This window comes from Delphinapterus leucas, chromosome 3 (assembly GCF_059928025.1).
Source record: "Delphinapterus leucas isolate spDelLeu-1000000601 "Yukka" chromosome 3, BTC_Dleu_Yukka2, whole genome shotgun sequence".
NCBI lineage: Eukaryota > Metazoa > Chordata > Mammalia > Artiodactyla > Monodontidae > Delphinapterus > Delphinapterus leucas.
Window position 1 is genome coordinate 145,031,015 of NC_143131.1, and position 12,388 is coordinate 145,043,402.

The following is a 12,388-nucleotide window of genomic DNA, read 5'->3' on the forward strand; positions in this document are numbered from 1 at the left end:
CAGGAAGATTTTGGTAAAAATCTACATCACTTGATGATGCTTTTGGAGTTGGGTAGGGGTGGAGGAGGTAGGGTGTGGGTGTCGGTTGTGATGAAATTAAATCCGGGTGTATATGACACCAAAGCCTCATCTCTAAATTTAAAATGTTTTCTTTTGGTATTTGTCACTTAAATTTGCTTTAAAACAGAAAAATAATAGTGTGAATGAAATAAAGTCAACAAAGTTGTTTTAGGAACCAAAAAGTGAAGCAAAAGGCAAATTAATTTTAATTCCAGGAAGTTATCCCAACTGCAGTTATCTTTTTCATTAAAAAAGTATACAAAAATCCCCCCAGCAAAAACACCAAATAAGTATGAAACACTTTTGAAGCCTCTTAAATTATTGCTCTTGAGAAATTAACTTTTAGTAATTTTCAAATTATACATATAAAACTGATGATTGCTTTGAATGGTAAAGGATTGGCTATTTAAAAAATCAGTTTTACGTGTTACCAAAAACTGATAACTGAATTACCATTTCAGTGTTTCGAAACTTACCCCAAGTTGTTTCTGTAGGTATGTAAACTACTGTATGTGGAAATGGGTGTTCAAATACACATCTTTTTAAAATGAATTATTACAGTGCACTACTAGACTTCAAGTGTGAACATTATTACTCATGCACTTTGCAAATATTGAAGAAGAATAAATATATTATGGGATCTTTGACAGTCTTCATTTCAAACACTTTCTTAAGGGAAAGGACAAAACCTTTGTGTTGGTGTTGAGGGGTTCAAATCGTCCCTGAGTGTTTGATGGTTCACCAAGGTTGATTGATCTTCCCAGGCTGGGACAGAGGCAGGAGGAAGGTTCATTTGCTTGGCTAACTTGCTAGGGATAACCTGCAGAATACGTTAATGTGCACTGGTATCTGGAACCTCGGTTCTTCCCATCAATGAGCAGAAGTGGCATTTTCCTGAAGTAGTCGATAATATCTGACACAGACAGAAAGTCCTGAAAGATTCAAAATAGGGAGATAAATCAACATTGGAATAGGTAGTGTGAATTTCACTCTCAGTTTTTTTTATCTGCATAATATCCTACCTCTTGAAGTATGAGGATTATGGGGAAAAAACATGTAAACTTTGGCAAATATTTTAATGATTTCTGCTATAGAACTTTGAAAAAAATAATTCCTCACCAATATCCAGCAAACCTTGGATAAAAGACAAATATGTATTTAGGTATATATATTTTTAACCTCATATAGGAAATTATATATATTATAGAGATAGAGAGAGGGAGAGAGGGAGACAGGGAGAGTCTAATTATGATAGCCTTACCTTAGGATCGTTCTATCTATGGCTTGGTTTTGGTTTTTGTATCCCTACTTTACTCTAAATCACGAACAGTGTTAGGAGGTATAAGGAATCAGGAAGTCAGACAGCATTGCCGGTGTCTGAAGATGCATAATAGTTCCTTTGTGATCTCTGCCGTGTCCCCACTGCCACCTCCACACTCACTTGCTCTGTAGCAAGTCTTTGCATTCATTACCTGGATCACCCTATCCCTGATGGTCAGACTGGGAAACCCCCATCCATCCATCTAGATATGGGTCAGAGGTCACTTGGTACCCCAGACAGAGTTATGCACTTCCTCCAAGACTACTCTGCTAGGTGCCTCCCTCCAGGGCAACTGCAATGAGTGGTTTGTATTTGTGTGTTTCCACACTAGACCAATAGAAGTCCTGGAGGGCAAACATCTGTGCTTCTATAGGACCTATGCAGCTCTACCCATGCTGAACCAGTGATTCAAACATGTGACCAAAATCATGTGGGGTTTTTTTTCTACTGGTTTACATTACCATAACTTAAAAATATTTGGAGTGAAGTGGAAGTTATGGGTATGTTGTTTCTCATTCTGGAAATGTTTGATTCAGCTGATCCTCCTCCTGGAAATTTGAACTTAAAGAACATGTTTGGGACATTAAGTTTAGCTATAGTTTCCTTTGCAAAAAGCAGCCGGGAAAGGTTTCCTTCACACCAGTTGTGTTAACTACCCCAAAAGCGACTAGCATAGACCTTGGAAAAATAGAGGAAAATGTCTTTGGCAATCTGGCCACCTTCATTGGCCTTACTTCCATTTTTCGTAAGCAGTGACCCAAGTCATTTTTCCAGATGTCCATTTAAGACACAGCCCTATAAATACACTGTAATCTTACGTTAAAATTATTAAGTCACAGGGGTGACTTAATTCACCTCTGTGTCACAGAAGGGACTTGCCTTTGGCACCGTCTAACTGGATTTTTAAAAATTTAAATGCTAACATACATATATTTTTAAAGTTACACATGTGATTTTAGACTATTTGGAATAAAAGATATAAGTAGCAGAGGTAGATACTGTTACCTTTTTATTTCCTTCCAGTAAATGAAGGGCTTCACCAATGTGACTTAACTCTAAAGTTGCCAGGCAGTATGGACCCCAAAAGAATGCTACAGCAAGGTTCCATGTAGGTAGTATGCAGAGAGGCATAAATAGAGAACTGGGGGAAATTTTACAACTACAAGTCCTTACCTCTTTCCCTCGGAGTCCAGTTCCCAACAAGTAAACTTGGCTTTCCTCCTGATAACGGATCTGGATGTTGTAAACTTTCTCTTTGTACAACACCATGAGGACGTATGGATTGGTTATTGTTTTTCTAGAGCTGTCTCTAACCAGGAAAGTGCCATCCTAAAAGGATAAATTCTTGTTATTATGGGAGCAGCAAAAGTCAATACTCCTGTTGCCTGTGAGAGCAGTAGACAAGCCTCTAGGGATCTGAGAACCTACCAGTTGACAATTTAGTGAACATTTCGTTCCCCAAACAGCTGCAGTCCCATGTGGCATGGATTTCTTGGTTGTCAAGAAAGAGGCAGCAGAGATTATGTTAGAGAAATCTCCAAATTTCAAAGAGACCTCTTTGAAGTCTCTTGATGAAAAAGGAATCTCTTTTTCAGTAATAAAACAAATGACAGATGGTTGAGTGGATAAAGGGCCAGCAAAATAAGGACTTTATTGGTTAACTAAAGATATATCTTCCTACTGCTGAGAGCTATTTCCCTAACTCTTTCTTTCCACAGTCAAAGTCAGAAAACACCCAAATTCCTAAGAAATTTACCCGTTTTAAAACCTCATGGTATCCAGGTAGAGTGTTTCATCACCAAACACCTGAACAAAATCCAGTGTGGACCATCTGTGTTCTTGTCTCCCCTTTTCTTCTGATATTTACCACAATAGTATTGTGATTTGTCCTGTACTTTAAAATTTCATTCCATAAATTAGCTACATAATATTAATACTATAAAGATCTAATATCAAAATAAAATGAATTAGGAAGGACTCATTTAAATTACTCCCTCCTCCGTGTATTGAATCAGGGTAGTTCTAAATAGCCATCCATCTGCAATAATGGCTTTCCTTTGTTCTTTTTATTCCAGGTTGATTGAGTAAATTCTAGTTGGAACATCTCTGTTGAACAAATATATGTGTGGACCAGCGATTCATAGCCCTGGCTTCACTTTAGAATTTCAAGTTTTGAAGACTTCCAGAGCCCACACAGCACCCCTGACTAATTAAATCAGAATCTCTCCAAGTGAGACCAGAATCAGAATTTTTTAAGGCTCCCCAGGTGATTTAAATGTGCAGCCAAGCTTGAGAACTACTGTTGCAGTCTCGAGATGTGAAAGGTGTGAAAGAGGAATGATCTTTTCTTTCCTGTCTCTGATATATAGATTTAAGGTTAATGTTCAGCACTGGAAGACAGGAAATCTGGTTTAAGATCTTTCATATTAAATGACAGCTAGAAATTTCTAGGGGAAAGGACAAAAAATTGCTGTTGTCTCTCTCAATACGGGTCCCTTCACATTGATGTGGATGGCAACTGTGTATCAAGAGGAAGATGAAACCGATAAGACATTGGAAATTTGGGGGGAAAAGAGTCTCCTTTTGATGCTGTGTGATTCCTGTGAAAAGATGGACCATTTTAGTTAATAAAATCTCCTAAGATTCTGCCAGCCAAATGACTACCTTAATTTAGATTTTTTTCCCAGGGTCCTAAGAGTCTGGTAGGACACTGGTAGGTGGAAAGCTGGCACTAATTGGCCCCCTTGGTATAACAGCATGAATGGCACCCAGCAGAATTCCTAGCCCATAATTGGTACTCGGTAAAAGTCCGTTCCATTTCTTTTCTTCCATTAATATTTATAACTACTTAAAAAATAAACTTTAGCACAGTACCTGGTTTATCTTTCTAAGAGCCGCTTCTGCCTCTATTCGGGTAATATAAGAAACATACCAGTCTTCATTTAATGAATTCTGAAAATGTAAATTTTTAAAAATGGTATAAATTTTGCAGTTACATATGTAAGTGAAAAGAAAAGCCTCCAAGTAATCATTACCGTAAATCACCACCTCAGTTCCATGAAGTTTGAAGCATTTATTTTAATTTGAATATAGAATCATTCAGGTGAGGATAAATAGAAGATATTTTGTGTGAACTGCTTTTTTTTCATGACACTAGTTGCAAAGGTAGCAGTGAATAAGCATTTCATATATAATGAAGCCTCTAATCAGGAACGATATAAATGTAATAATTTCTTCAGTGTAGTATAATAATATATTTAATGAAAAAAACTAGGTTAACGAGCAGTTAAGTGACTTATGCAATGTCATAAACCAAGAAACAGATGAAAAACAGGATTATTTTTCTCATCGTTTAATGCAAAACACACATTTGTCGTTGGAAGAGGAACACCAAGGGAAAAAGAACATATTACTTTTCATCTGAGTCCTCCTCTTGATTTTTTTTCACTAAAAAAATTAAGACTAATAGACGATAAAAGAACAAGAGAGTATTCAATGGGAGTTTCTGATGATTCATTTCCTGGGGTGGAAATAAAATACGAACATATGCTTTATATTACCTCTCCTTCCGAAGGGGATGGCAGCTGAGGTTTGTTCGGGGCTGGCGAGGGAAAGCTCCTGCCTTCACCTCTGGGAGGTGGCCTGTTGCTAGGGCCTTCAAAAGTAGAGCATTTTGAAAGTTCATTTACTTTAAGCAATTTTTCACTTGTCATAACACATTTCCCCCCCCCCAAAATGCCCTTGCAGTTATTCCCTGCAGTTAACATTTCAAGAAACCACAGCTTCAAATATAATTTGCAGGACTTCCCTGGCAGTACAGTGGTTAAGGCTCCGTGCTCCCAATGCAGGGGGCACGGGTTCGATCCCTGGTCGGGATCCTGCATAACGCACAGCCAAAAAAATAATAATAATAAAAATTAAAAATGTCACTTGTTTGAAACCACAGGGCTGTTCTGTAGCCAGGCCAGTGAAATTTTGAGACACTACCACACATCTGAGTGATTGCTTCATTGTGCATGTTACATATATACCACCCACGTGATGACAATGTGGTGATAAAATAATTATGTTCTCATTGTTTTCACAAAAAGAAATTTGTTACCCAAGATGAGGTGAAGTTACCTTAAGAATATTTTTAGCTTTTAGAACCAGAGTTTACTATCTGCTGTTCTTTACCAAATTTTCTACAGAGGTAGAAAGGTTCAACTTCCATAGAGAGCCCCGCCAACTACCTGATCAATCAGGAAGCCTGTGCTGGGTTCTGTAAATTACCCAGCACTTGTGCTTTGCCTTCTCCAACACCTTTTTTTCTTGTTGACAGTTCCCTGAAACTTTCCAAGAGAATGTGTTTCAGGAAAGGTTTGATTTTGTTGATTTATAATTGCCAAGGCTGTCTCCCGTGTGCCAGAACAGCTGTCAAAGGCTGGGAAATTCTGTGAGTTGAATGTTCTCTTAATAATTCATGCATCATTCATTTGTTCATTCAACAGACATTTATTCAGCACTACTCTGTCCAGGCCCTGAGTAAGGCACCTGTGTATGCTACCTTTCATTCTCACAGCAACCCCGCAAGGTGGGTATTATCTTCTTTTTTGAATATCAGGAAACAAAGGCTCAGCGAGTCTAAATAAAGCATGTGCTCTTAGTGGCAGCAGCGCCAGGACTTGAACTTTACTGTGCATAAATGAGAATTCCAGGGGGACCCAGTATCACCCAGGCTCAGGAATATGCATTTAACGAGCACTCCAGGTGGTTCTGCACCAGGGCTGTTACTCCATCTACAATACACCACAAGGGGCAAACTGCCTGCCCCTGGGCCACTGAGAGAAGAGAGTTACTTGGAAAGAGCCAGAGTCTTCCCAGCCACGTCACCTGGATTACTTGAGATGAGGTTCCCTGTTTCTAAAGAAGCAGATCAGGCTAGCCTGAGCTGCTGATCTTCCTTCTTAAGGCTCCAAGTACCTGAAAAGACCTTCCCCATGCCCACCTTTTGCAGTCCAACACGGCAGGCGCTTTTAGGATGTTTGTTGAATGAATGAAATCTAGCTATATGGGAAAGTAGTGTAATCAAGGCTTACAGTGCATGGCTGTTTTAGAGTTGAGGAATTCTTCTCTTTCTGCTTCTGCATCTGCAGGCTAGCACTACAAAGTCATTATTCATGACAGACAATATACTACTTTTCATTGCAGTCACCCACCACCCTTAACATCTAGATCCTCAAGGGTTTTGGACAATATACAGCACATCCTTTATCTTCCTGACCTTGGGACAGCCAGTGGAGGCTTAGACTGAGGACCAGGTGTCCTGGTACTCTTAGGAGAAAAGGGTTCAATTTTGATTAAGGTAGTAAAGTAAGCCCTCTGCATCCACAGGTTCCACATCTGTGAATTCAACCAACTGCAGATTGTTTCAGCCAGTGGGTTGGTTGAATCTGTGGATGTGGAGCCTGTGGATGTGAAGGTCTGATGGTGCTACACCATTTTACACAAAGAACTTGAACATCCTTGGATTTTGGTATCTGTGGGGTCCTGAAACCAATCCCCCTCCCATATTAGAGGGATGACTCTATTCCAAAAAAATTAACCAACTGTTTACATTAATAATGCCCATCACCAACTCATAGAAGTCTGTGGAATTCACTTTGTGAGATACTGCTATAAGTGAAGAGTCTGAAGCTCAGATGCCTGCAGGGGCCAGGCAAGGAACACAATGTAGGTTCACAAAATAATGAGTTGTGAACACTGGAAAATTGAGGGGGATGTGTGGAGGAACTGTGGAAGCCATATAGTGAATATGGACACTATATCCTCAAATGCTTAGGAAACATTGAAAACGTAGTGGATTTCATTGGTGTCAGCAGTAGGGTCTCACACATACATGGGATGACGTACCCAACTGAATGGAATAGATGCGCTCCTGAAAAAAGTTCTACCCTTGAGTTATAATTTAAACTTACTAAAGTAGTTTTCTATTTATTACACATACAGTACTGGTGTTCCTGTATGTGTACCATGAGTGCCAAAAAAAAAAAAGAGTGTTTTGTTTTTACCTCACAGGACTTTTAAAAGTCTTAAGTCAACCTTTAAAAATTGGGTAATTTCACATTAAAAGCCATATTTCCAGTTTTTCTTGAAAAAAAATCAGAAAATCTGGTAACACTAGGTGAGTTTCCTAGCATGAGAAAAAAATCTGTTTACTAGAGTTGGGTGACTTTCCATAGTCATTTGTCAGTCATTCAACAAATATTTTTAAAGTGCCTACCATGTGCTAGTTACTTGCAAGTCTTTAAGGATAAAAAATAAACACAGTCTAGTCCTACCTTTTAGGTCTTTGCTTCTACTCAGAGCGGTCCATGGACCAGCAATACCAGCATCGCACAGGAACTCGCTAGAAATGCAGAACCTCGGGTCCCATCCAAGACCCACTGAACTAGAATCTGCATTTTAACACAACTCCCAGGTGATCTGCATGCATTTTAAAGTCTGAGGACACTCTCAGCAAATACTTATCATGGACACCCAGAGGAGGTATTACTGAAAAGGCAGGTCCTCACCCAGACTTACTGTATCAGAATCTTGGGGCCTGGGGTCTCTTAAACTGTATTTTAAAGCTGTTCCTCAGCTAGCAACTCCAGGTTAGATTCATTATAGAAACCAAAACTACAGAGAAAGCCAGCACCATATGAAAACAGCAGGGAGGAAAAGCTCTGTGTGGGACGATGAATGCCAAGGCTGCCTTGCTGAGGAAGTGTGTGTGTGTGTGTGTGTGTGTGTGTGTGTGTGTGTGTGCCCGTGTGTCTGTGATGTTCTGTGTAGTATCCTATCACTCCAACAGCCTCTGGCACACTGCAGAAACTGAGTTAAGGGCTGAATGAGGAAGTCAGATACTTTTAGGAAACAACAAAACCGTTGCCAAAAGGCTTTGGGACAGGTTGGCCGTCCAGTCATGATGGCATATTGGCGGGAGTAGACCACTAGCGCCCGGAGTACAAACCTTGAGAGAAGTATGGCGGCAGGGAGGCACTCTGCGAAAAACTACTGTTGCTGTGGAGACAGAAAAAGAATGGATTTTAAGTTGGGTTAGGTTTAAGGGGCCAGAGGGGGAGCCTGGACTGGGGAAATGCTGCTTCTTTTGCTATTACTTCCCACTCCCTCCCTGAAACCACGGAAGCAGGGCAAAGAGAAGGAACTTGTTGGACATACCTCACTGCTGTCCCAAGATGGACCATGCCAAAGTCTAACAGGCTTCTCAAGCCAAAAAGCAAAAGCAACAAAAGAACTGTGTAAAGGGCTTTAAAAGCTACTTTAAAAAGTCAGCTACAGTTTGAGGACTTTGAGTTTGCAGCACGACAGAAGTCCTCTGGGGAGAGGACTGCTCTTTCAGTTAGGAAAATATATTAAATGGGCATGTTGTTTGGAAGTGGTGCACCCCCAGGGCCAAGGGGTTATAAGGAGAGGGTAGGGAGGCAAGAAACACAGAGAGGGTTCGGTGGTGCTGCAGCTACAGAAGCAGCATCTCTGGGGGCTGGGGTGGTGGTGACGAGGGCCTGAGGGAGGCCCCGAAATGCTGTCTGCTCCACGCTGAGTGGCAATTTCCCTAGCCTTTAGCCCAAACCTTCTGTAAAAGTCTGCTCTTCTCAGAAATCTCGTGTGAGTGTTATTTTGTAAGAATGAAGGATAGGGCTGGGGCCCCAGGTGGGATGAGGTGGCATGAGAAAGTGGCAGACATGGCAGAAGAAGGAAAACAGCTGGAAGAATGAGAGGAAGCAGCAGAAAATCAGAGCAAGAGGCACCCAGGGAAAACGAAAAAAACTGAGAATCCTTCCAGATATCTGGCAGGGGTGGAGGGGTCTTGCTGGTGGGTGAGTTTTCTCCCATCATTAGGGTGGGGACTGAGCCTCTCCCTTTGGGTAGTGAAGGAGAAGATGAGCCCAAAGTGCTGGTGGATGAACCCTCGGGGGCACTACAAGGCAGCCCGACAGCTTATTTATGAGACACGACCTGAGTCTTCCACCTGTCCATGCCTCTGCCTCTGCCAGCCTGTCTAATCATGGACCCTGAGAAACACTCTTGCTACTGAGAAAACAGACCTGCTGGGGACAGAGCCTGTGCAGTGAATTCTCCCCACCTGCTAGGTACAAGGTGAGTTTTCTCAGTCTTCCCATCCAAGATGCAGGGTGAACTCCAACTAATTAAATTAATTGGGTTTCTTGAGTGTTTGTTTCTTTGTTTTAACTCACAGAGTGAAAACATTCCCTATTTCCCGCCAAAGAGTCCATTCTGTCTGGGGCCAGGACAGGGCAGTCAATTCTGTATCCCTCTGACCCCCAAGCACAGAGACTCAGAGGACAGCAGTGAGTTAACATATGTGATTCTTTATGCTCAGCTTGGTTTTGTTTCTTAAGACCCAAGATGTTCTGACCCTATGACCAGTGGCTCATTTCTTTCTTTCTCAACCCACCCGACATTCGCTCAGTATCAGTGGCCCCAGACGTAATGCTAGGTTAGAACTGAATGACGTCAGCACAAACCTTTCTGAGAAGGCTCCGGGCAGGTGAGCTGATGGGACGGAGTGCTTGGGCGATGGCTTGGTAGATCTTGAAGGGAAGGTGTTGGAGCTCATGGGGAGCAGTGCTGGCTGGGGCAGAGATCTCTGATGTACTTCGGGGGAAAAGAAAAAAGAAAGCAGATTGTCAGGATCCAAGTGTCACAGGAACATCCCAGCACTGCTCCCCAGTTAGAAATAGCTAGTCTAAAGGGAGATACAAAAATCCAAAAGATCAAATGTCATTAGGAAGTGGTAGGTCGGAAGCCCACCGCCCAAGGTTTTTCTAGATGATTTACCGCCTTAGAATGCAGTTTCAAATGCTGCCATTCTATATCATTCTCCATAATACACATTTATGTTATGTATTTTTTTCATTTTTGAAATGTTAACTTGGCAGAAAATTGTCAGTTGGAAACCATATGAATTTCAGAAAAGATTCACAAGTTTTGTTTTATGAAAGCCAAATTTTATGCTGTGTCATTCATCTGCAGTTAGTGATCCTTTAGCCACATGTGTTAGAGAGCATAAATGCTAGAATGTTTTCTGTCAAACTGTACATGCAATTTTCAATTTTGCTGTGCTAGTAATTTGCCCTGTTATGCATGAACTTAACAGTTCTCTTTGGTAACCCAGCCAAATAACTCCATTTTATTATAACTATGCAGTATACCAACTGACATACATCTACTTAATACTAATTTTACAATTATAATGGATTCTGTGGAGTTTCTGTACTAAATAATTCCATCTGAATGCCTGAGCAGAAAAATGAAGGAATGGGTTATAAGTTGTAAGAAAGCCTTTCTGAACATACCATCATCTTCATCCTGGTAAGGGGAAGAAAAAAAAAGACATTAATCTATCATCAAAACACAATTTCTCAACGAGTAACTATATTTCTCAATCATAGAAATGTCCCTGTTTTCTTTCTTTAGCAGTTGTGTGTCTCCATAATAAAGATACTGTGGAGGACAGTAAAACTTGCTAAACAATTTATGATTTCTTAATACAAACGATCATTTAAAGACACTCCAATCTGAGACACTCTTCATATATTTAACATAAAATAGCTTCTGAGGTGTCCAAAAGGGCCCAAAGATACACTAATAATGATGATATCTACTATGTGCCCCAAAGACTCATATACAATATTTCATCCAGTTCTTCAAGCAACCCTTCAAGAATTTAACATTCTCATTTTACAAATGGAAACATGCTACCCAAGAGGGATTCCTAACTTGCCAAGAGCTACAGAAATTGATTCAAACCTTATCTGCCTGACCCAAAGCTTAACCTTCTTTTGCAATGGCCGCTCCTCTTAAAAGCGATGCAACCTGATGGATTCGTAAGTAGCTTCCAAGGTGTGTACGCTTGGTTCAGTACATTTATCTTTAGGACAACCTTCTGAAATAGATAAGGGAGGGGCTCTTTGCTCTACTCCTCAGATAGGAAATGATGTTCAGAGAGGCAAGAATGATTTTGCCATTGACTAGTAGACCCAAATTGCCAACTTGGACTTGTTTTGTTAGGCTAGCACAGTGGTTGTGAAAGAGCACCTTCCTCAAGTGTTGTTGTGAGGTTCAAATTAGTTACTACTTGTGCCTGGTATATGTGGAGTGCTCAGTAAAGTTTGCTGTCCCTAGTCCTACCACTGAGATGAGGCAAGAAGGATCAGAGCCAGAATCACTCATCCCAGTTGGCCAACTGGGAAGGAGTCCCAGCAAAGGGCTGCGTAGATAAATACACATGGACTCAGGGAATCCCCAGAATGAAATTGGTCTTTGACACTTCTGCAACCATGTTTCCTCTGGTCCAAAACATAAGACTTCTGGATTCTCATGACAACAAGTGTCAGTCCTTCCAGAGATAGGGAACCTCAGGAATGTGACATTACCCTCATTTTCAACCTTATCTCCTCTTTGTCCCTATGGCTCTGCAGCCAGACTGCTGTCCTCACCGTCCCCACAGGCTCCACGGGCATCGCCACTCACCTGCCTTTGCTGAGGACATTCCTGAGGCTGGAACGCACCGAGCTTTCTCTTGGGGTGTCTATCTTGTGTCCTTCCCATCACTCAATGGCCACATCTCTAAAAGTCACCCTTGTCTCCTCAACCCCCATATATCACTTTCTTCCCTTCACCTCTGTAGCTCGTTCTGTGATCATATTCTCCTTAGCATGTGGTCCGTGGGTTTGCCTGTCTCCATCATATCTTAGCACAGCATCTAGCACAGAGCTATGAAACACCAGGCACCTGTGGGCTGAGCCCTTGAACATGGCAGGGGTGTGATGGCCTTCAGACAGCTTACAGTATCGAGGAAATCAGACAGACCTGGATTTCGATCCTGGCTATTGACTAGCTGTGCAACTTACAGAGAGTATCTTACTCCTCTAAGCTTCCATTTCCTCTTAGTGAAAGAGAAACAGTGACTCCTCACAGGGACATTAAATGCAAAGCATA

General features: G+C 41.2%; 1 protein-coding gene across 2 annotated transcripts in view; it reads right to left on the reverse strand.

Annotated features, from left to right (window-relative positions):
* Positions 1–243: 243 nt before the first annotated feature.
* The window catches only part of LCP2 (lymphocyte cytosolic protein 2), a 44,562-nt gene continuing 32,417 nt past the window's right edge, over positions 244–12,388 (reverse strand). For both annotated transcript variants that reach the window (XM_022595136.3, XM_022595135.3), the window contains exons 15-21: positions 10,744–10,756; positions 9,913–10,042; positions 8,376–8,425; positions 4,942–5,036; positions 4,256–4,333; positions 2,555–2,710; positions 244–992 (exon numbers count right to left, since the gene is read on the reverse strand). In XM_022595136.3, coding sequence (XP_022450844.1) covers positions 870–992; positions 2,555–2,710; positions 4,256–4,333; positions 4,942–5,036; positions 8,376–8,425; positions 9,913–10,042; positions 10,744–10,756 — 645 coding nt within the window. In that variant the 3' untranslated portion in view covers positions 244–869. The remainder of the gene's footprint in view (positions 993–2,554; positions 2,711–4,255; positions 4,334–4,941; positions 5,037–8,375; positions 8,426–9,912; positions 10,043–10,743; positions 10,757–12,388) is intronic.